Genomic DNA, 24,824 nt, shown 5'->3' with positions numbered 1-24,824 from the left:
CTTACACACGACTTTCATCTTCCACGTTTGTTAAAAACATAACCGACGTCGTTATACAAATCTCGTTGTATAGCAAAATCTCAACATCATCTGACATTTTACTACAGTCCATTAGAAGTGTTCGATCTTATTTTAATACCGTACCTTTTTCTTTTATAGTGACCGTAGGGACGATACCATATTTTTTATATTTATCGACTAACCAAATCTTAGTATATAATATTATACACGTACTTAACAGAACAAAGGATAATATGTATAGTTTCATTGTTAGAAAAAGAAAAAAAAAATACGTTGTAACGTAAAGGCGTCGAGTCAAGTGGACTGGTTAGAAGTTTTCCAAATTGATTAGCGTCGAACTGGTGAAAATTTCGAATGCAATTTTCGTGCGTCTCCGCTGAAGAGATCGTGGTGAAGTCACTGTGTCCGTCCATTATTATTAGATATTCGGCTTCACTATGACAAAACAAAAGCTTGTATGTAGCTAATCGTAAATTAAAGCTGTTGATAAAATTCCTCTTGGAACAATAGAAAACGTTGCTCTTGTTTCTCACGTCGAGTCGAAGCGACGTCAAGTAAGTGTACTTACATTCGTCAATGTTCTGACTTACTTCTTCCTTTATCAATGGCTTTAATCATCGACACAAATCTTTCTCTCGATGCTTGTACGTGACGTCACATGTGTCTGTATGCATCAGTGTGAATAAGCTTGTACAAATACGCGAAGGGTAACGCCGAGGCAGAAGAATCGTTGGATTTTCGCCATTCCCCTCCTACGAATCGTAAGATAAGACTGGAAGATCGAACCGAGCTCTACGTATGACGACGATCAAAATTACCTGTACGATCAGAGAGTGAGAGGAGAGAACGTAGCTTATTTTCTGTTATCTATACCTCTATAACGTGGATGCGGAGAAATTCTGCGGCTACTGATTTATAATATTTCGAGAAACATCTCGAGCTCGGCGCGGACTAACTGTACGACACGTTGTTGCGATTTTGCACATTGATCATACTCTATTATAGTTTTGAACAGATGGATAACGGAGCATCGTTGCGATATTGCGGTGACGACACTAAGCATCGTAGCAAATTTCACATTCACAAATTTTGCATATTTATCCGATGTTTCGTATTTCGAAATTTTTATATTTACAAAAATGCGAAGAAAAGACAATGTAGAGAATGTTGTGAATGTTAAATAGCACGGTTATCGTTACTGTGAAATCGCAACAATATCGCATCGTTTGTACGCGTCGAACTTTAAGCTTCCTCGCTTGCGAAAGTCGAGCTACTCTTCCAGATTCATTAAAAAAAAAAAAAAAAAAAAAAAAAATGATATTTGTTTCGTTGATTAATACATTGATATTCCATTATCTCTAATAATTGTACACGCGACGTTCAGACGCTCGATTGGTCGAAAAATGTATAGCCACGAACTTGGTACGGTAGCTCGACATTGGCTCTTGCAATTTGCTCGTTGAAATTAATCTTCCAGCGTGGCAATGATTAAAGAGAAAGTGAAAGACGCGAAGCAAAGTGTGCGTATAACGACGAACGCTAGAACGTTGCTTTCTCATTGGCCTAAAGTTTCGCAGTAACATTCTGGTATAGAGACAATTATGCGTTATTATCGATTTATTCTCGAGCGAAAAGATTATTTATACGCAGAAATCAATGGTAGAGCCGTTCTCGACGATACGATGTTAACTAGTCGACCTAAAAATGTTATACGCGAGAAACGATATCACAGAGGGAAACATGTTCAACGATACTTGCAAATTAGATCTTGAAATTCTTCTTCGCACCTTTAATCTCTTTAGGATACTATTCTAATCGTGTAGCAACGATCGACCATCGTGCGAGCAATCTCTACGAACCGTGAAAATTCTTCCACGAGGGACACTTTGCAATTAATAATTAAAAATACGATGCACGATCACGTAATCTACATTTTCTATTCGCTCTTCGAACGAGTGAAATCTTTTCTTTTCTTTTTTTTTTTTTTTTCTTAACTTTTTAATTTGTTTTGTGTCCACGGAATGGGGATTACGATCCGTCCAATATTTTGTTGCACTGTAATTTATGTACATCACTTGATTAATAAATATACTCGGTTACAGATAGTACTTGTTTTTATGCGTATAACACTTAGTTGATAGTAGTATAGTATTTAATTGGTTGAGAAACAAAGTATCGTATCTGTTACTTTTCTCTCATTACGTCTTACGCCGGTATCTTTACTGTGGCCCCGTTGCGTTTGCTTAAACTGTGCTTCTTAATGTGATCGTCCATTGAAAAAGTGTTTAGTGATATTGTGCTCCAGGAATGTTGGGGTAAGTGGGTTTAGTCGTTTTAACGTCTGTGAAATTAAGTATTTAAATATTATTTTATCTTATCGATTATTAATAGTATTATGCGTGCTAATTAAATTTCAGATGAATCTAGCGAAGAGACGAAGTCTATCGGTAGCAATAAAGTGTCATTCGCCATTGATTATGAAACTAATGATGATAAAAAGGAATCGCCTATCGATAGACCGGAAATCAGAGATAAGAAACCAAAGTCCAACGAATTGACGCAAGTGGTTGAAATTCACCCACCACCTCCGTATGCGAACGATGAAATTGTGCCGGAAATACCAACAACACCATCGACATTGGTAACACCTTTTGTACCACCGCCACCTCCACCGCCTCCTCTAGAGAATGAGTTATCCATTTCTTCGACAACTTCGACCATGTCGTCTGTTACATTGAAGAGTAATCATTCAATTAGCGGTAATATACACATTTTTACAACGCACAAAACTGTTTAATACCTGGTGTGTTTGCTTTTCAAGGAAAGAAAACCGAGAAGGAAATGCAACAGGAACTGAGACAAGTATTAATGATATTCCGTGAGAAGAAGGAGCATTATAACGATAGTATGAATCGCGAACCTGCCTTGGACAAATATTCCACCCCTCGAGAAGTACAGTATTGGCTGGCAGCCAAAGGATTTTCAGAAAAGTATGATACAGTTGGGTTATTAGTTATCATGTACAAAGAATGTTTCCTTACGCAAGCCCAGAATGCAATTAATAAGAAAATTTAATATTTGAATATTTGACAATTTAAGAAATTGAAAAATGCTTAATTTTTTCAGAACTTGTAAACAGCTAAGGGATATGACTGGTTTGGAGGTATTCGATTTAACTAAACGACAACTGGAACAGTATTGCGGTATTGCAGAAGGTAGCAAACTCTATGGTCAAATTTTAGCTGCACGAACTGAAAGCGAGGTGAGTAAATGTCAAAAATAAAACTTGCAGATTTTAAATGCGGTAATTTAACTTTTTTACATTTGTAGAAGCATCCTCGGATGTCAGAATTAAAACAAATATTGGAGAAAGCTCGACATAAAGTTGAAGAACAATGAAACATTCACCGCCAAATACTCCATAGAAATATACAATAAGAATTGTACATATCTTCCGATTGTATGTATTTAAAATCACACACATACATCAAGAAATTATGAAGCAAAATGAATTATGAGCAATATCACATACACCGGTAAATATGTACTTAGGCATTTTTACAAATCAAATATTTAACTGAGATTCTTTATTCCATTTTCTACAATACGTTGATACATATATACCATTAATGACAACAGGCAATGTTTGTCAATATCCGTAAGAAACATCATTCTCCAAGTAACAACGTGATATTTCCACGACGAGTGTTATTAGTAGAAAATTAGAAACGTCAGTTCAATATTGATGTCAAGTCTTTATTTCAAGCGATCACATACATTGTAACAGACATAAATAGGTACTCTAGCTGTATCATTCATTATATCGATAAACTATACACTTCTTTCGAATACTCGACTCGAGGTCACGCAACGTGAACACATTGATAATTATATTTTTATAAAGGTAAATCTGTTATAAAGCCCTCACAATATTTGTCATTTAAATAATAAATTCCCGTACAAACTTTTATATTAGCAAATGGAATACAGTAATGCACCTATCGAATGCGTCAATGTAAAACTTTTTACAAAGAAATAGAAATGATTGCTATTGAACGAACGCAACATGCACAATAACGGTGTTAAGACTTAATGAACGTTAATAGTCTACAGGCTATAAAAAGAAACGGAGACAACGCTTTTCATTAAATCGTATGATACGTTGAACAAAGTGAAATCGTTTTCTGGTTAATCAAGCTCCAAGCAGTCTTATATAATCAAATACGTCCAGCTATATAATTATCGTTAGAAGACAAAACAACGGATCTAGGGAAACGTTTTCGTAATAGAATTATTTCGGTAAAATAATTGCAACGTATCGCCTATAAGATTACTACCATAAATTATTTCAAAATATAACGAAGCATGTTGCTTTCCGTGATCCCTAACAACTTATTACACAGACTCTACGCGTGTATGTAGAAACTCTTAAAAACGTTCCTGAAATTTCGATACAAAATCTACGTTGAAAAACTCTCAGACATCTTGTTCTTAAATGCGATCTAAGTCTCGTCCTAAAAATGCGTCACAACGTTATTCGCGTTTTCTGTAAGTGCTACGATAGTACCAAACATTTTGGTCATTTACGAGTAGCTCAGACAAGCCTCTTACGCTCGTAAAATTTCGAGTTTATCCACCTTATACGATAATAATTACGTAATGAATATTTATTATGCGACGATTATTACTGTTTAGTATCATTTACCCTTAATGTTATTATTATTGTTAAAATCATTATCGTTAACTTTACTTTCGTAGACGTACGTGTCTTAAGGATTTAATAAAAGTATCATTGGATACATTATTTCATTGACAGAGTTTTCTTTAAAAAAGAAATGGGTAATCCTTGCAACGTGTTAAAAATCGGAATGTAGGATTTATGTTATTAAAGTATTGAAAAAACATTCTTTTTTCACGCAACATGTGACTCGACTAATTAAATCAAATAGTACTAAGTGACTTTGTAAATATATCTTTTCATGTAAAATTTTGTAACAGCAATCGTAAGCGAACAAGTGTGCGTTCTTGTCAAATACATCACATTAACGTCTTCCTTCCGGCACAATGTTGTTAATTTGTGATCTTTAGCGTCTTTGTCTGCGTGATCTATTTATGAATTTGTGCGTATTTCAGTTAATATAATATTATTACAAGCTTATCGTTGTTAAACGCTGAAATTTTCTTCGTTTTGGTAAATTTTCAAAAGTTTGTACATTTTTGAAGCAGAGAAATGCTACTCTGTATCATCGAAACAGGAAAAACTCCTAATGCCAAATATTTAATTACGTTACTTGTTTCAATATTATCGTAAGTTTCAAGATCACTTTATCGTTTGAACTATTCTAAACTCGCAAATATTCTACAACTATGGTAAAAATATAGTGAAAATTATTCAAAAGATTTCCCGTTTTTCATTTCTCAACCATTTGTTCAAACTTACAGACTTCATCCTTTTATATGATAATTAAATTACATATCAATATCTGACGAACATTCAAATGTAACTTCGCATATATAGTTTATAACACGATTACTTAATCCTTTGCAAAATAACAATCTTTCAAGTTCCTCGAATTGTTAAACTAAGGATTACTTTAATATTTACACTCATTACAATTAACAATATAATTAACCGAAACGTAACGCTAGACTGTGATAGAGAAACAAAACAATTATTGTTTAATCGAGGATTGACTTAAAATTAATGGTACGGTGTTCGATTCTACGGTTAATGATAGCATATAAAATATATAATATTAACATTATGCCCGTAAAACAGTTGCATGCCAGTAGTGAACCTCGATTAAATGAGAGCGAAACAACATTTTTTTTTGTAATATGTACACCGAGCATATAATGATGTTTACGTCATCGTATGATATCAGTGATGAAACCGATGATGATCAATGTATACCGGTGTTATATAACTTATTAGACGATACGGAAACAAAGTTACAATAACAACTGATTTCAACAACAGTGAAATGTACGAATTATGTTCGGTGACCAATAATCGTTCGTTAATGATCAACTGTCATTATTAAGTTTTACCAAATATGTAGGGTATTTTCGATCATGTAAAATGACTTTAAATATTACATTACAGATGCGAATATTGTTTTGGAGTAATATAATTATGCAATAAATAATTTGCATATCAGCTTGACCTTAGAATCAACAGAAATACGTACATTTTAAAAAAATTTTACATCTTTTTTATTTGTTTTTCAAAATATCTAGAAAAGCAGTAAGTAACTCCTTACTTATAGTTTCACTGTAGAAAAAACATAAATATATAAAGTATACATATGAAAATGAAACCACATTGATACCCGTACGTAATTCCGTTATTCCTTATAGTATATAATAAAACAACATATTATACAAACAAACGAGATGAGTTTGCAGAACTCAAAGAGATTGTCCAAGAAGAACGGTAAAATAAACCTTTAATCTGCTAGATACTCAACAGATACATATATCTATTGCACGAAGGGTAAAGTCGACGATGCGAGATAAGTGCGAGTGACGAAAACGCGTGAACGTTCCAAGGTCAAAGAATGAAGCGTACGGTACACAGAGAGCGGGCAATGAAGCGATAGTGAAGCGAAAAATAGTGTGATAGATGAAAATACGAACGTACGCTCTACTGACCGGTGGCATCCAAGTCCTCCTTTGATGGAACAGACCTTAATCGATTGGGAACGTATATCAATTGAAAACGAAACTTATCGTTAATAATTGAGTGAATAGCGAACCTGAAAGCGGGCTGATAGAGAACAGTCACGTAAAAACAAGAAAAATGGAGTGGCTCTTTTTGTATGCACGAATAAAAGAAAGATGACGAGAGAAGGATTTCGTTCCTATTTTCTCTGTAAGGAAAGATCCCTATATGCAAAGCAGACCTTTAGATTCTGTCTTTCATAAATTACCAAAAACCTCCTGCACTGCGACCACCGGGTGGATTATTCACGCGGATACAAGCTCTTCTTGCTTCCTCGACGTCCTCTGCGAACATACAACTTTTTCAGTACCGGTTCTCTTCCTCAAAAGAAACAAATTCTTTTCTCTATTGGGTACTTACCGCTGATGGAGAAAGTAGAGTCTTGCAAATTTCTTTGTCCCTCTAGTCGCGGGCCTTTCGACGATGGCGTAACCACCGCAGAGTCTGGCAGTGTCGGCATGCAATCAGGCATTGAAATCTTCGGTTTCGGACTCTCGTAAGTACCATTCGTTTGATGATTCTTCGCGAGTGCTGCGGCCTTTCTTGCTTCCTCTTTGGCCTTCGCGATCGCGGCATCCTCCTCGGCGTACTTTTTCGCTTCGGCTTCGCTTCGTGCCACTCCGCGTGGTCTCTGTGTAAATAAGATCCCGGAACGGTAATTGAAATTGATTTGTAGGTCGTTAGAAATAACTGTTTGCTTTTGTGCTTTGTAACGTTCCACGTTTACATACGAATTAACCATAAAAAGAGAGGCGCACCTTTTCTCTGTCTTCTATCATACTGTATACATAATCAACGTGGCTTGGCGTCTCGACAAACTTTCCAAATCCATGAACAGCCTTTAGTTCGCACTCGTCCACGCAGACACGACCTTCCACTATAACGTATTCCGGTACTCCGTGAACTTCCATACCCTGGAATAGATTAAAATTGAATTCAGTGTCTTCGCGAAAGAAACGAAAGTACCTAGGTAACGGCAGTTCAATAGCAATAGGGGTTAATCATATTTTGTCTTTATCGCTCTTAACGATACCAGCTTGATTGAACTTCCTGCGGAACATAGGTCGACAAGACAAATGGAAAATAAATCCCAGGGCGCGTGCTCTCGATATTACAGGGACAAAGACTTTATTAAAGCTTAATATCAGCCAGCCCTTACCTCGAAGATGTTGAAGTCAACGGCCTGAACATGCGTCTGAGCGGAAATCGTACGCTTCCTGTTGGGGTCCCAGACAACGATATCTGCGTCTGAGCCGACCGCTATCACTCCCTTTCGCGGATACAAATTGAAGATCTTAGCGGCATTGGTGCTGGTCACTGCCACGAACCTCGTAGGATCCATTATTCCCGCGTGTACACCTTTCTCCCAAACGACTGACATCCGGTCTTCCACGCCGTTTACACCATTGGGAATCTTCGAAAAGTCATCTTTGCCCAGAGCTTTTTGTTCGGCGTTGAAGGTGCAATTGTCGCTACCGGTAACTTGAAGGCCATCTCTGGCGAAATAGAGCAGATTGTTTAAGTAGGTGACTGGTAAAATAAAAATGCCGATATCTTAAGAACATAGAAATTAGAATATCGCAGAGAATATTCTATAGAACCAAAGGTTACCTTGACATCTGACAAGCTGGAAGAATTTTCTAACATGTAAAGTATAGATTATAGAGTCGCGATATGACCGGTTTATCAAGTAAATAAGTAAAATTGAATGCTGACCGTGGAAATGATCTTTAAACGAGTTTTCCTCTGCCCGTTTAATTAACTCTAATACCAGCAGCGAGATAAGAGGCGCTTCCCACGCGATGCCTATTAAAATTACGTTCAGTTAGCCTCATATCGTGCGTGCCAATTTGTTACTGTAATTTATCGCTGTCATTTGAATACGCGGGGCATCCACATGCATACGGGTAACGTTATAATGGGAAAAATCGTTTTATCTCCTATTGCTAACCATCGACAGTCTTTCTGCATTAAGTTCCTATACAGGAATCAGCTACTTATCAGCACGAACCGGGAAGTACTCGAAACACTCGAAACGGGATAAACACGGCAAGCCATCGGATAGATCTCCACTTTGCTATACCGTCTATTTCATCGGTCGTCTCTTACGATCGCATGATTTGTCGATCACACCGATATAGACACTTGAAACTTCGATAATTAACAACAACGAAAAGGATAAAGCACCGATATTTTTCAAATATAGTATATAACATTACCGTATAGATAGTATTTCGATTTGTGTCCGTCTCCTTGATTAATGTCAAAAGATTTAAAACTTTAGATTACTTACTGTGCTAGATGTTCGATTAGATAGGCAGGAGTGGTAGAATCGGGTCTCAATGGTGGGCTAGTAATGTAACGTCTCGCTTTTTCGATATCTTTCCCGTATTGTTCGCTACCATCGATACCCACGGTACTTGCGAGAGTCTCTCCAAACAGGACGACACCCTCCGACCTTTTCGAGGACACAACATCAGCAGCGGACTTGCTCGACAATGCCGTTACGTACAGCGGACAATTCACCTAAACCGCGATCGTCTCGTTTATCCTGACGTTGATCTTATCAGTGAAAGCGCGATCACAGCCGAAAAAAAGGGCAAGATTATCATATACAATAGTTCTCTAAACTATGTAAAGACTTATCGAAATTTTGTAGGAATATATGATAATCACATTAGCAGAGTTTAAATCAAGTTGAAATCGAGTTAGAAATGTATGTAAAAGTTACAGAATGTCTATTGTAAACATAAACTTCACGACGTTGGTAATTTAAACAGTGAATTTTCCATCTTATTAATAAACCTCAAGCATCAGATTTAACATTGATTATATTTTTAGTTTAAACCAACAATTCGTATTCTATATTAATTGTTCATTAAGTTTATGTTTGCAACCGTCATATACATTTCTAAAGTGATTTCTGATTTTACTATTACAATCATGATAGTTGAGTCTTGTTGCAGTGTTGATAGAATTTCAAAAATCTGCGTACGATGTAAGTTTTAAATATGAATTTTTACATTGTCAAAATCGTCTTCGGTTTTGTTATGTTTCTTAAAGGAATATTCTTTTCAGCCGTGTTCACGATACCGTGTCTAACTACAATTTAGAGACAACTTCGAGTTGAGCTAGATCACGTTTGTACATTGAGGGAATCGTGCCAGGTGATTTCAAACTTGCAAAGAAATAGGGCAAAGGAAAAGTAAAATCGAACTACAGTTACGATCAGTGTGCATGCACGGGAATTTTAGCGGAACATCTAAATATAATTTACGGTGCATGCAACATCGGGCAGCTATTATTATACCCTAATTGTACTTCAATGATCGTCTGTTGTAACATTTTAAAACATGATGGAGAATAATCTGCTTTTATGAAGTTTCATTGTCTAATGTATCAGATTCATAAATTTGTACAAACTTGCAAGGTTTCGCAGAGACCACCTGGACTTGTTCGATTTAATCCCAGGTGCAAGTGGCTCTGTAAGTCTTTTAACACAGATCATTCTGAGTTTATGAAACCACCTTGAAATCTTGATATCTGAGATAATAGGTTTGTAGGACTTTAACAGTTTTACATCTAAGACTACGGAGGCTAGTTCTGTGATTGTAATGTCCGCTAATGCGTAGTTTTAAATAGTTTTTACGAACCAAGACTACGTATCTCATATTTCTTACTTGTTTTCTTACATCTTTTCTGAATCCCTACTACTTCCTATGCTATTCATTGCAATAGTAAAAACGGTATAGCTGAACCAAATGGCTTACATTAGCATTGTAAATTACATACTTTTCTTAACTAAACTGTAAAGTGTAGTTCTTTCATAAGTATCGCATACTATTCTAATCATTTTTCGGTCAGCGAAACATACTGTTTTACAACCAGTAAATTACTTTCTTCGTTCACTCGTGAAATGGAATGTATAGAAGACTACGTATAATTATAACAATATCGTGTGATAAGTGGAAACACGAAGAGACTATGCCGTGGATGTCAAAGTCACCCTATCGAAGGACCACGGTGGCTTCGACTCACTTGGTCAACATATTCAGCAACACGCAAGATGTATCTGGGTCTGGTCTGAGAGGTGGGCTCAAAACATGCGCTGCTGCGTGTTTCCAACATTTGTGCGCGTAGTTGGTACCATCTGTGCCAATTGCAGCTGCCAAGGTCTCGCCGAAGACGCAAGCGCCACGCTTACGCGCAGCATCCACCGCCTCTGCGGCGCTACGACTCATCACATGCACTATATACAGTGGACAATTGACCTAAGCATGCAGAATTTTGATCGATTTATGCTTACAACGTCTTGTCTGAAAAACAACGAACCTGCCTTTCGTAAGGGTAATCTCAATAAGATCTAATAAATTCTTAAAATGAAACTGAGCAATCAAGTACCTCCTCCCTTAAATAAGATCATAGCACAATTGTTCTTTACATTTTGTCATAGTTTGAAACGATAAAAAGGAAAATTAGTTGTTGTGCTTTTAACTGAAACTGAATTGAAAATGTCATTCATTCGAAAGTAAAACGAGAGTGACAAAAACAGGGTGATACGACCGTTAATAAACAATCATTCAAGGTACTACGATACATTGATCATCAAAATAGCGGTGCTTGAAACAGTAAACAAGCGTACTGGACAAATATAAAGTGATCCTCTCTAAAAATAGAGTCCTCTCCAGACTGTCGCCCTTACCTGACTAGCTATAACACACGCTCTATTCACAGCCTCCGCTTCCACTTCTTCGGGGCGAGACATTTCATGACCTTCCGGCCCCGTCACTCCTGCATCGAGCAATCGTTTCGTGTTCTAAAACAATTTCGAACGTTCTTGTCTACGTATATCCCTGAATTCGTGACTGCAAACGTACTGTGTCTATTTTCGCCGGATAATAGAGGGCCAAACATGGTAACAGTTGTTGAAACATTCAAACACAGCGTATTGCTCGTTTACTTCAAGGATAACTATACATCGTAAATCACGATGTGCCTCTTACCTCCGCAATAATATCGCCATTTTCCGCATGAACCATAGCGATGGCACCGAGCTCCTTGCACGTTTTGAACGTCTCAATTAATTCTGGATCCCTTAGCATAAACAGGTCGCGATAGGCCATAAACATTTTAAAGCTGCTGACACCGTGATCCTTCACCAACGTGGCCATCTCCTCTTTGACCTGCGATATAAATCGTTCAGCTGTAATACAGGGGAAATATGAGCGCCTAGAGCTAAACAGAATCGCTTTAAAAATAGAACCGAATCGCTTTCATGAAATAGAATCACTTCGAACGAAATAAAATCACTTCCAACGGAACAGAATTGCTTCCAACGGAACAGAATTACTTCGAACGGAAGAAGATCGTTTTGAACGGGACAGAATCGCTTCCAATGGAACAGAATCGCTTCGAACGGAAGGGAATCGCTTTAAACGGAACGGAATTGCTTCGAACGGACGAGGAGTCCGACAAGCGTCAGCAAATAAGGAGCACGGCGATTTACATGCATCCGTACGCAGTTCGCTTGCGATTTCCTCACCGATCGTTTGGTATTCCATTCACGATCGCGATTACAGTTACAGAGTCGGCATATAGCAAGACAACTGCAGCTACCAGATTCGTACGATTTGCCAATTTGCCGCGGGATCGGTTTTCCCATATTTAGGAACGATCAGAGCGGACTCGTCGCTCGATGAGCAAACATCCAGGTCGATGCTTTATGCTCGTTTCAAGTCTAAACGATTTATTCGATTCAACGATTCTGGCAACGATCGATTCGCAATTTTCGTGCAGTTTCTCTGTTCAATCCATTCCACCGATTTCAATCGTCCGATTGATCATTAACGTTCGACAAAAGAAACGTTCAAAAGAAGGAGAGAGAGAGAGAGAGAGAGTCGAACGTAACAACCCTGGCAATTTCCGACGATCATCGGCGGATTACGTAAATTCTATTTGCGATCTGAATACTACTTGTTAACATTACGTCGCTTCGTGTTAATACAGACTATGTTTAACTTCGCGGAGAGATGTCGGTGAACTTAAAAGACCCACAAGAAAAAGGTCATGCCCAGACGTGCTTTCTTTTCTAGGAAGGACTCGCATTACGGTAATTATCTCATTCTGGTTGACTAAGTAGAATAGAGGACGCGTGTAAACTGTATCATGCTGGCTCTGTTTGTGGTAGTCGTCTCAACCTATCTGTCAGATCTTATTAATTCAACCTTCTAGCGACATATTTCTTTGTATTACGATAACGGCGATATAAAGATGGGACGACATTGAAGATTGTCTTGGACGCTTGTTGATCTGTTGAGAGGCTCACTTTTGGACTCCAGGACGTGACAGCGACATGGAGCGAATAATCGCAGCAGACTTTCTGATCGGCGGACTCTCGGTACCTCTCGTACGCCTCCAAAAGGGATTCGTCCTTCCTGGGGATGACGAAGTCGATGATCATCGTCGTACCACCAGCGACAGCTGCCTTAGTCCCCTGATAGAAATCGTCGACCGATTTGGCGCCCATTAGCTCGCATTCGAAATGGGTGTGTGGATCTATGCCACCAGGCATCACGTACTTCCCACGGGCGTCGATGATTCTAGTGCCACCCGGTATTATCAGATTGCGACCCATTTGCCTAGAAATAGAACGTTCACAATGTAAATGAATCCAGTGGTGGAAGCGAGCGATTAAACGCTTCTAGCACGATCGATTGGTCGATTAGTTTATTGGAAATCTGTTTTCTTCCTTTTTTGTTTTTTTTTTTTTTTAACAAAAGAATCACGATTGCGAACGATCGTTAGGTATTTTTGAGTTTCAAGGGTGATTAGAATGCGATTTACGAAAGTAAAGAATGATACGTGACTTTAAATATTTGGTTTTTTAAAAATAGTGATCTCTACTTTTCGATAATTTAAGCAAACCTAGACAAATCAAGCAGTTCTTCGATTCTATTGCAAATAAAAATACTAGATAATATCTACAACTGTCCCGATATTATATTTAATCTTCGTTCTAAAAGAGGAGCAATGGCGTGAGTAGATCTGCAATCAACGATTGGTTTGTTTAACATCGTTTTTCTAGGAGGAATCAATGATAACTGATAATGTAACACCGGTATCGATTCTTGCTATTTTTCTCTTAAAAAAATGCTAACGTTAAACTGAAATCGTTCTTCTGAAAATGAAAATACCGAACAAGATTAAAACTTTGCAGCATTAATTCGAATCTTCGTTCCAAAAGGGGAGAGCAATGAGGCGAGTTGACCAACAACCTCTAACCATTTACACGGTGCATAATCACATGGCTTTAAGCAAAGGCTCGATATTACCTGCTTATTGCCTTCTTTAAACCGTTCATTAGGTAGTGCATGTCACGCTTGCTTGACAAATTGTACCGCCCATCATCGCGTTATCTTTCCATATTGCTCATTGATAAAACAGCCAGCGTTGTATCGCGTTTCGCTTGCGTAAAGTGGCGTGCAAACACGCGAGTAGAATACTCAATGAAACGTTGATCGTTCGCACGCGTAAGTTCAAAAGTATGTTTGCTCGCGAACTACAAATGTTACAGCGAGTACCTCAGGATCATAATTCTTTGACTTGCGCAACGATTCCGATTGACAATCATCAACGTCAAAGAAAAAAACCGAATGATCAATCCATCGCATCGAAACGAGACAGAATTGCAGTTCCATCGTGAACGAAATATGTGCTTTCGTAAGTAATACGTCGATTACGTTGGATATCATCGAATTAAAAATATCGAACAACATGATAATAGCTGGATGTACATAATAAATTTAACATACATGCGCGATAAAATATAGCTAATAAATAATAAAAATTGCATTCTGTTATTAAAGTATTTTAACTTTCATTTAATTTTAATAAATTAGAAATTCAACGTGTAAAATATTAAATGGAATTCTGTTAACATCCAACTTTCTCTAATATGTTGATTTCCTAATTATAATTAGTAATTTTGATTTAAATATGAAACGAAATATTAATTTTATTGATATGACATATAATTTTAATTTAACTAATATTTAACAGTAAGTGAAATTTTATTCGATAATTAATATTTATAAGAAGCCACGTGATTACATAATACACTATACTTTATAACGTTATATATTGTAGTGAAACGTATTAATTTATCGTGGTTCATGGAGCAAAACAGATGGAACTCTCGTGGCAGTCAATGTGTTAATGACGTAATTACACGCGTCTGAAAATAAATACGGCAAATGTATATAAGTATAAGGACTCTTACTTAATGATACCGTCTTCGATGTAAACGTCGTTGTCCGTGATCCCATCGTCGTTCACCACCTTGCCATTCTTAATCAGCAGCCTGTTTTGCGCGCTCTGGAAACAGAACAGTTGGTATCAATTCGCATACCTTTTTTCAAAACGGTACCGCAACTTGTAATAACGTCGAATGCTACTGAATGATAATCTTTAACGAGATCTTCTTGCACGCCTGTATTATCCGCGTATATGTTGTGCTAATGTTCTATACATATGTAAAATTCGGCGATTAAAGAAAATAAATGCACATCGACAAGTACCACGCGAATTATTTACCACCGTTCTTTTCGGTAAAGTTGTAAACGATACTTTGTTACACGATTAAAACCATTAGAAATGTATAAACGGTGCTTATAGATAGGGGGAGCCGAGCGTCAATTTTCCAGTTGATATTAAACTTTTATAGGTCAGTCGTCCACGAGACTTCTACTACGTAGATGAAAATTTCCGGTGTGTAGATTTACACAGTAAAATATTTGGATATTAATTATCTTTAATAATATCGACTAACGTTAATTACGATAATATAACCAATTACGATGAATTCTGATGATAATAAACACATATTAATTATCCAAATGCATTCGGCTATTTACAGTTTAATTATATTTCTTTTACAATATATTTGCCCTTGATATTTGCAGAAGCTTCCATATATAAACCAAGGTGTACGAATTTATCCTTTGATATTTAGATAATGCTTATCTTCTATTTATCATCTGATAATATCGATTCGTTATCTATTTATCCGTAATATCTATAATCATTCGGATACGCTATCGCTCGAAAATACCTGCACGTTTGCTCTTCGACACGATGTACATCAATCATAGAATTACGGATAGATCAAACTACTACGATTTTATTATTTTGCCGTTTTTCAATAGATAATTTAACGTTATAGGCTGGTGATTCGATAGAAAAATAGCGAGTGTTGCTTTCAATTACTATTGCGTAATTAATAATACTTTTATAAAATTCGCTTACTCTATGAACCAGAAAAAAGTGCTCGTGCTAAATATATATCAAGGCTTATTAATCCAACGAATTATAATTGTTAAAATATTTCTGTGACTTCTACGAAACGAATATTTAGAATAAATCTTCCAAATTCTATATACATATTCAAACTTGTTCAAAGCCTTATCAACATGGTCATGATAATCGTGTTTTAACTCGTGTTTTAACTCGTGTTTCGCTAAGATATTAGCGAAGTTTCATCATATAAACGTTTCTAAACATTGGAATCGTACAGTGTCATCTAAAAAACCTCTGCCTCGAATGAAATTACTTCTCATTGAGAGTTGACCAAACCCCCTGCGCACTGTCCTTGATATTCGTTTGCAACGTGCGTCGGATCCAACATCCGGTGCAGACGATTAATGTGCGTATATTACCTCCACACTATAGTATACCAATCAGTATATAATAGAAGTTACGCTTCACGCACTTCCGCCAATGCTGAATTTAGAGCAGTATAACCGATGTGCTACGACTGATAAGCGTAAGATCCCGTATTCCGCGATACATCTTTCCATCCGAAGGAATACAGGTTTCGCCTCTATCGTAAACGTTCTCGACACGGAAAACGCGCGGTTTTTCGCTGATCCACTTCGGACATTACCATACAATCAGGATTTGAAAACCGTGCTCGCCATATATGTACGTGCCATTTCCGCAATGAATAAAGGAACACATCTCTTTTCGCTATGTTTTCGACGCTAACCCTCGTGTAAATACTAACAATTTTTCCCACATCTTTCGAGACAATAAGAAATATCTACACGCGAGTGTATCTTCTTAAGATTCACACTTTTTTAGTCCTGCATTATGTCTTTCGACGAACAACACTGTTTCAGAAGAACTATCCTCTACGATAATAAGAAACAGTTATACGTGACTGTATTTCTTATCGTCCTTACATTATGTCTCTCGACTAATTACGAACTTCGCAGGAATTATCATTTAAAATAATGGGGAATATTTGCACGTAACTGTATTTTCTTTAAAGTCCTACCTTTTACTATCGTACTATCCCTCTGCTCAGTAACAAAACTTTAGACAACTTATCGTCCAAGATAATAATTCAGATTGTTCAAAAATCTACGTATCAACAACTATCTATGTACGCGTGATTATATTTTCTTAACATTCGTACTATTTGTGTGTCTATCGTTACGTGTCTCGATTAATTAAAAGATCCAGGTACCCAATCCGAAATATCACGCAACCCTTGAGAATCAGCAAATTATCGAGTACAGTGACATAGTGATTAAAAAACAAAGATCCTGACCTCACTTTATGCTCGTTGTAGTATAAAGAAGAGCGGACAAAACGTATAAATATTAGCGTGGATCTCGTAGGTGGAACAAACTGAAGGGAGACCAGAGAGAAAGGAGTCCACGAGGCTGCATAAGGGACTTTCGACAACCACCCCTGAGGCTTTCCCCGTCCGTAGAAAGATGAAAGCGTATAGGGGAGAAAGATCAGAGACGCCATAGGAGGGAACAGTGGAAAAAAAGGACAATCCATCGTTGTCGCCGGCACCACCCACGTTTTATAACCGATCCATGGTCCGTACCCTTCGCACTGGCTAATGCAACGCGTGGTGTAACAAACCCTTCACGCAGGCTGGAGGTCTCCACCCCGTAAAATCGCTTCGAACACCCTGTGTGAATTTAAACCACCGTGAATAGCCGTGGCTTTCATGAAATCGATCCCAATCTGCCTCGCCCCCTCTGATGTAAGTGTTGCTGCAAGGTGTACTTTGTTAAATCGGATCTTGTCGAACAAAGGGAGGGTGATATATTGGATGTTCGAAAGGGTACAAGTCGTTAAAAGAACGCAGCGTTTTCTTAAAACAATGATTTTACAAGGGATGTGCCTTTTCTAATAAACTTTGCACGCTAAACTACCTCAACCATAGAATGAAATGGTGGCACAACCTTCGGTCTAAACCAATGGAAATGGAACGAATATCGAGAACTCGTTGGCGCAATTCACGTGGGCAGAGACCTTGTCATCTTCACGGTATAGTTATTAGGCACGGACGCGACATGTGCGTTTCATGTGTTAGAGAATCTTCGCTTGGATATTTTCAGCAGACGACCGCTTAAAATACGTTAGCCGTACGTCGGCGTGATTTTCGAGAAAAGAAATCCTACCGTTCACTTCTCAGACACGTTTAATACCATTTCGTGTCAGTTGCGAATTTAGCATCTACCGTGATTCCATATGAAGGCCACAGGAGAAGATTTTCCGTTTTTACAAGACAATTTTGAGATTCGCTACGTCGTCGACTGATCCTATGTTCTCAAAATGATCTTATTATTTGATTTTAGAGACTTCTAGGTGTGCTTCTACAGCCTCCTCAGAATCGTAAAAATATCGTCATAATATTAAAGTGGTGAAAGACGTTAAAACACCTCTGTTTACCTTAACAGCTGTATCTTTAACTTCTACAAAGCCTTGTCAATTATATCTTTCGCTCGAACGGATTCTTTCCACTTTTAGCTACGTATATCGCGTAGAAATGTTCCTCTTTAATCGTAATATGACATCAAAATCAAAAAATCAATAGAAATGATACGTATTTATCATGCTCTTCTCCTGTAATCTCCTGTGTTTTCACAATTCTAGCCCCATTTCGTTCACGGTTCGATCTATCAATTTACACGTCAATTATCATATATAGGTCATCGAATGGAGTACTTCTAAGTTTCGACACGTTCAAAATCAAACACAAGAAAAATGATGAAACGAAGAAAAAACGTGGATAAAAGCACGAGGCGACGCGTCATAAGATCTTCCACCCCCGTACGGAAGTACGCCCCTGGTAAAATCGATATCTCCAGCATTTCCCGGCAACATGCCACGAATTCATCTGAACTCGAGCAAACATCGCCCAAATGGAAGATCTTATCAAGCAAATGAGTATCTAGTACGAGAATTCAGATCCCAATCGAATCGCACGCTCTGCTTTTATCGCGTAAGTTCGAACACATTGTAATAAGGTAGATTGTATACGGTTGCATGCGCCTAGAAGACGCTGTCGCTTGGATCGCCGTTCCAGTTCGTATCTGGTCCAATTAAAAGGCGATTTCTTCGTTAATTACTATATCCAGACGATTCAGAGCGCCAGCCGCCAAGGCTTGACCGCTTTCACGAAGGGAAAAGGATTTTTCCTGCGTTCTTAAGGAGCGAAACTCGCAGGTTTCTATCGTTGATTTCTTCGAAGAAAATGAAGTGGACGCGTACACGGAGAAAATACTCACGGTGGCTGACTCGTCCCGCTCCAACGAGACATCGTACAAGCAACTCTCTGGCTGGTTAACTCGACAAACGTTCGTCGAGCTGCCTTTTGTATCGTCTAAACGTGGTCCAAAGGTGCACCACATATTCGACCATTTAATACACCAACGGGACCAGAGAGTTAACGGTAATTGCATAACGTTACATAATAATGGGTGGCGCATCTTTTTAACGCTTTCTTAAAGTTTCTTCGAGCAACGAAAGTCTAAACGCGTGGAATGAAATTCGTGTTAAACTAACATAGGACTATAGTCGTACTCGGCTTATGGCGATGTAACCTTGTATATAGATATACCGTACACGAGGTGTAAACTTGGAGATTACGTTACTTGAGATCTAAATACATTTTAATAGCGAGAAACGAAGAAAGCACTCGAAGTGATTTATCGCAAAAGATACCGATAGGCATTGAACCAAATGGTAGACGCAAAGTAGTCGTGTGCATTTCTGTGACTTGAAAACCGTAAGTTGTATCTACAATTGGAAATTTCGACACGCAATCAGGGAATCACACGTTGCGTCGATACGCGAAGAACGTGTGTACGATAGAATATATTTAAGTATAATCGGTCTACGAGTCGTCCTTGCACTTGTATAATCGAACGAAGAAAAAGAGGGGCGAAAAAAGGTCAATACTGATCCGATAAGCCGCTCTAATTTCAGTTCGCGATAAATTTGCCGCGGGAACGACCAATGTGACTCGCACCTGGCTTCCCAGTGTCTATTTACGTCGGTAGAATAATGCCGGTAATTTACATTTTGGCTGACCGACTTCCATTCGACTAAATTCTCCGTCAAGTTCTCGGTGAAACAAACAGACGACGATGAGTATACCCGTGTCGAACCACTTGTCGCCAGTGGAAACGCAAAACGAATTGTAAGAGGTTCGAGGGCCTAGCTACTCGATGAAGTTCTTAATGAACAGGACTATTATTCTGTACACGGGATTTGGATCCTTTTTCTGAACAAATAATTAACTTCCTCTCCAAGTCTTCTGTACCCTTTAATGCAGTAGATACATTAAAAATGTTTTAGAGATCTATGTACACAACGAGACTCTTCATTAATGCTACTCGAAATTTATATACAGAATGTAAACTGCTTTCGTCATTATTATTTTATAGAGGACCAGAGAGACAAAGAGAACCGGAAAGATTGCCTCGCTGAATCCTTTGTGCCGTCTGATGAAGTACGAATCTAAATCAAATTTGAGCGACTTAAAAAGCTCGATTACATTCTTACTACTGTTTCAATCTGCATATATTGGCCAGCCTTATAAATAATGCAATCTTTTTTAATCGTTCGATGATGCAATTCCAGCAATTAATCAGTGACGTATTTTCCTGTATAAGACTCCTACGGCAACGAGATCCATTGTGAGAAACTTAATTCGAAAAAGAGCCATCCATCCTAGAAAACAGTTTATAAGTTAACATACACACATGCGAAAGTTCTACATATAGAATTTCAAGTTTTTCAATGTTTCTTCGGAAGAGTCAGACGAATCAGCCGTTTTATATCTTCTACACCCTCCAAACGGGATAAAAGGCACGGGCAAAAATGTCAGTCACCACCCACGGTTTATTTTTGCTCGCGGAAACCATCCAGCTCCTGCGAACAGCTCGCAGGGACATAGAGACTAACGGAAGATCCGTAATTCGATGGCTCTCTCATATACGATTTACCGTCTGGCTGTCGTCGAGAGCGTGCACAGTGCACACTCTCGTAAAATCAAGCTCCGATGGTTTTTCCGACTTCAGGTCGGACGTATGTAGTGTCGACGAACTATTGATTCGCCGGCGCAGCCCGCGTTACCGTGCTTTTATAGCACCCACGGCACAGTGCCGTACGATTTTCCCAAGCGTGTACGAATTATCGTCGCGAATCACACACTGTATTAAGCCCTTTCACGTCATCGACGTTTACCAACTTTTGAAACTAGTATCTATAGCTAAACGCTGGAAATACAGTTAAATTTCAACCACATGCAGAAAGTTCACTTTTCTAATTCTAATAATACGTCATGTATACACGTACTATGTCAGATCTTAGTTGTTGGAATCATTAAACCGGTGTATATGCGATATTTTTCCAAATAAATCTTTAACCAGATATAGTTTTTTAAAACGTTATCTACTTGATCAGTTCATATGCTTTGGTGCACGGCTTTGCGGTTTCATTGCTACAGCCAATTGTCGATTTCAGGATAGAATCATTTATTTAGAATAGAAATTTAGAATAGAATTGAAAAATGTTTGGAATCGAGTTGTTAGGATTTCTTCTAATTAAATTTAACTTCGTTAAATAATCTATTGATGGAAACATTGTCTGTATGGAATGGATAGTGCCTGCTAACCGTCCTGGAATAATCATGAAAATAATTTATCCTGTTAAAAATACAGGAGGAAGCACAAATTATTATTAACACGTATATGTGTAACATCCTAGTAATTAATAGACTTTGTTGTTAGAATTCGCGTCTCTTAATCTTACTAAAAGAGCGAAAAATATTGAAAGTTCTAAGTGGTCCTAATTCGATGACCACGGACCGTGATTCACGCGAACTTTTACCAAATCGGAACTCGCGGTATTTGGTATCGTTAGAGCACCTTCCTCCTGTGAATAGCTTCATCTTTCATAATTGAGAAATTCTCACGCGTTATATAACGACGCATCGTGTAATTAGGGAAATTGTTTGGAGAAACGAAAGAGATATATATTGGTATCTATTTATGCCGAATCTCTGATGCTATGATTGTATGTTAAAATACACTTTCTCGTTCCCATGCCTCGATCTTAACGTACGTCTATATAGGAAAGTAATTGACGTATAAAAACTGGAGCATAAAGCTTAGCAAAATTGCGTTTAATTTGAATTAATAATTGCGATTGTCTTTATACTTGAATACCTCTTTGCGTCATTCTACGTATTTGAGCGTTACGTGATATTAATTTGTGAAAAGTGTACATTGCGTCATCGTGGGAAGTAAGTGAAATGCAGCCACCCCCTGAAGAATTATAACTTCGCCTGCGTTATCTATGAACTGAGCCTTCTTACATGATTGAACTATTACTTATTAACGGAACATTACAAGTTACAAATTACAAGATACGCGTTACAAGTTACAAGTTACGGTAACAGGTTTGGAGATAAAACAAATTTTTTGTACAAGTAAACTCCATCAATTGCAAATCTCTTAATTATGCCATTCGTCGAAAAGATTGTAAAATTGCAAAAAGTTGTCGGTTACTTGATATTACTGTGATATTATAACTCCATAGGAAGGATTCTGATTGTAGAGCTTTATGGAACTGCTTAACTAAGAAAAAAAGTGTAACCGTAGAAAAGTGTAAAACGAGTTTGACTAAACACTTCGCATCTGCATTCGATGTAAAACGGCAATAAAATGTAATGCTATCGAAAAAGCGGATTATTACTATCGAGTCTAATCTACTAATCTATTTACTATCTAACAAACTATAAAATGGTAATTTATGACATCTCGCTACAAATTGATCGTTTAATTCGCATATTGCGTTTGCATACTCTGAATTTTACTGTGACTCAGTTCTATAGATGCATCGTATGCATAAAAACATAAATGTAGTACATTTGTGTTTCTGTAGACATGCAAGTTGGCTCTTTTCGCGAGAGAGACCGGTGCGGTGCCGGGCGCCAAGACGCTCCGATCAATAAGGCAGCAACCTTGCGATCACTGCGATGGTGCGAACTTTCGGTTTTAATAGTGACGCAGAAACATCCATATCTATCTATTTACTTTCTACCATAACGCTTCTTCTAAACACTTCCTTTGAACTACATGTTACGGTATGTACCTCTTCGAGGTTACGATCCGTTTAACGAACCTTATGGCCTGCGGTAAAACAAAGGGAACGGGATAAGGACTTGGCAGTGGCAACAATTAATACGACAATTAACACAAATAAAGTATGACGCTTTCTCAACATTATGTAGTCGTTATAGTTTCATTAACGATAATAATTAATTAATCTTACTGTTGATTACTTTTTTGTATTTAATAACGACACGTCGGTATCAAGACCTGATACGAGCAACTAAAACAAATAAATTATGTTTTCTTAATATTGTATCATCGTTATATAATCGTATAAATATCAATAATTAATTCATTTTACCATTAATCATTTCTTTTTTATTTTTCTCTGTTAATTGTGAATGGTTTGTTAAACACATCTATGCTATCGATCGTAAGTTCGGTGACCCCTTGCTGCGACATGTTCGAGTTAAAATTATGAACATTTAAAATTATCAACAAATACGATATCTTTCATATTTATATTTTTGATATTCTAAATACGAGATATGGTACATAACTCGGCTGAAATTGAAAGAACGAAAGAAACTTATAGATACTGTGGTAAATGAATATTAAATTAACCGTTATAGACGAAAACAAATCGATATGACGTTTTAAGCAAGGGCTATTCTAGTCATGAATTCACGTCAGGCAATATCGAATATAGGATGTACGTACTGATTTTATTGCTGCACTAATCATGTTTCAGAGATACTTGCATCGATTTACATTGCACACGGTCCACGGGCGACTATCATGGTCGTTTATCTACATACAGCCGATTATTTTTACAATTATATAAAGTTTCATCTTTTCTTTTCTCATACTAATTATCGTGCAATTACTTGTTGACTAGTTCGATTATAAGTAACAAATCTTTCCATTTCTTCTTTTCTTATATGGGTGAAGTGTTATGTCAAAGTCTCACAATATGCTGTTATTAAAATTTATATAAAAAATTAGTTTGTCATGTAAAGATGACGATTATATATATATATATATATATATATATATATATATATATATATATATATATATATATATATATATATATATATATATATATATATATATATATATATATATATATATATATATATATATATATATAATTTTAGTAGGAAAAGAGTGATTACTGTGCTTCATAGTAATGTGCATTATAAAATTCATTAAATTTCGCAATATTACACGTGATGCAAATACTATTCAATGCATAAGACTAAATAAACCGGTGTTTGCTCCACGTACATTTATGAATAAGAAAATTTTTGCGCAGTTTATTTACGTAATGATATTTAAACTAAAAGGAGCCAGCTCCTATGACCACCGAAATAATAGAATAGAAATAAAAACAGACTAGATCGACAAGGAACTGACCTGCAGGTGAATGGGGACCTTCTTCACCGGCGTGCTCATTTTTGACTAAAGAAAGGATTACGTTGTCTAAAAAGAGTGAACCACACGATCTTACCGGACACGCAGTATATGCTATACGAACGCTGTACGTACACACTATTTTTGCTTAGAAAAAACGTATCACTTGCGCGAAGTTTTCCCGAGGTAAAAATCAAAAGGCGCAAGATCGAATCGAATCGAACAATCGACTGCGACTG

The 24,824-nt window shown here is 37.3% G+C and overlaps 2 protein-coding genes and 1 long non-coding RNA gene across 10 annotated transcripts in view; 1 reads left to right on the top strand and 2 right to left on the bottom strand.

The window, feature by feature from the left end:
• The window catches only part of LOC126868515 (epidermal growth factor receptor kinase substrate 8-like), a 21,175-nt gene extending 14,464 nt beyond the window's left edge, over positions 1-6,711 (top strand). For 2 of the 3 annotated variants that reach the window (XM_050624030.1, XM_050624031.1), the window contains exons 7-10: positions 2,439-2,780; positions 2,843-3,011; positions 3,148-3,283; positions 3,352-6,711. In XM_050624030.1, coding sequence (XP_050479987.1) covers positions 2,439-2,780; positions 2,843-3,011; positions 3,148-3,283; positions 3,352-3,420 — 716 coding nt within the window. In that variant the 3' untranslated portion in view covers positions 3,421-6,711. The remainder of the gene's footprint in view (positions 1-2,438; positions 2,781-2,842; positions 3,012-3,147; positions 3,284-3,351) is intronic. The other variant, XM_050624032.1, reaches the window with a different exon arrangement.
• LOC126868518 (dihydropyrimidinase) lies at positions 1,313-24,824 on the bottom strand. 6 transcript variants are annotated; one of them, XM_050624038.1, is made up of 11 exons: positions 24,589-24,819; positions 15,024-15,118; positions 13,071-13,383; positions 11,749-11,928; positions 11,448-11,561; positions 9,039-9,271; positions 7,905-8,241; positions 7,504-7,659; positions 7,106-7,376; positions 6,954-7,029; positions 1,313-2,362 (listed from the first exon to the last, which is right to left on the bottom strand). In XM_050624038.1, coding segments are annotated over exons 1-11 (1,815 nt in total). In that variant the 5' UTR covers positions 24,628-24,819; the 3' UTR covers positions 1,313-2,361. The 6 variants fall into 6 exon arrangements, with proteins under 6 accessions (XP_050479995.1, XP_050479996.1, XP_050479994.1 ...); XM_050624039.1 differs by lacking the exon at positions 1,313-2,362 and adding an exon at positions 2,729-2,747; XM_050624037.1 differs by lacking the exons at positions 1,313-2,362; positions 9,039-9,271 and adding exons at positions 3,757-6,710; positions 10,784-11,016 and having other exon boundaries at positions 24,589-24,821.
• LOC126868532 (uncharacterized) lies at positions 19,043-24,130 on the bottom strand. Its single transcript, XR_007690627.1, has 3 exons — positions 23,890-24,130; positions 23,531-23,733; positions 19,043-23,449 (listed from the first exon to the last, which is right to left on the bottom strand). It is a non-coding gene; the product is annotated as an uncharacterized LOC126868532 (long non-coding RNA).

This window comes from Bombus huntii, chromosome 8, assembly GCF_024542735.1.
Source record: "Bombus huntii isolate Logan2020A chromosome 8, iyBomHunt1.1, whole genome shotgun sequence".
In the NCBI taxonomy this organism is placed as follows: domain Eukaryota; kingdom Metazoa; phylum Arthropoda; class Insecta; order Hymenoptera; family Apidae; genus Bombus; species Bombus huntii.
This window is presented reverse-complemented; position numbering and strand designations above follow the sequence as displayed.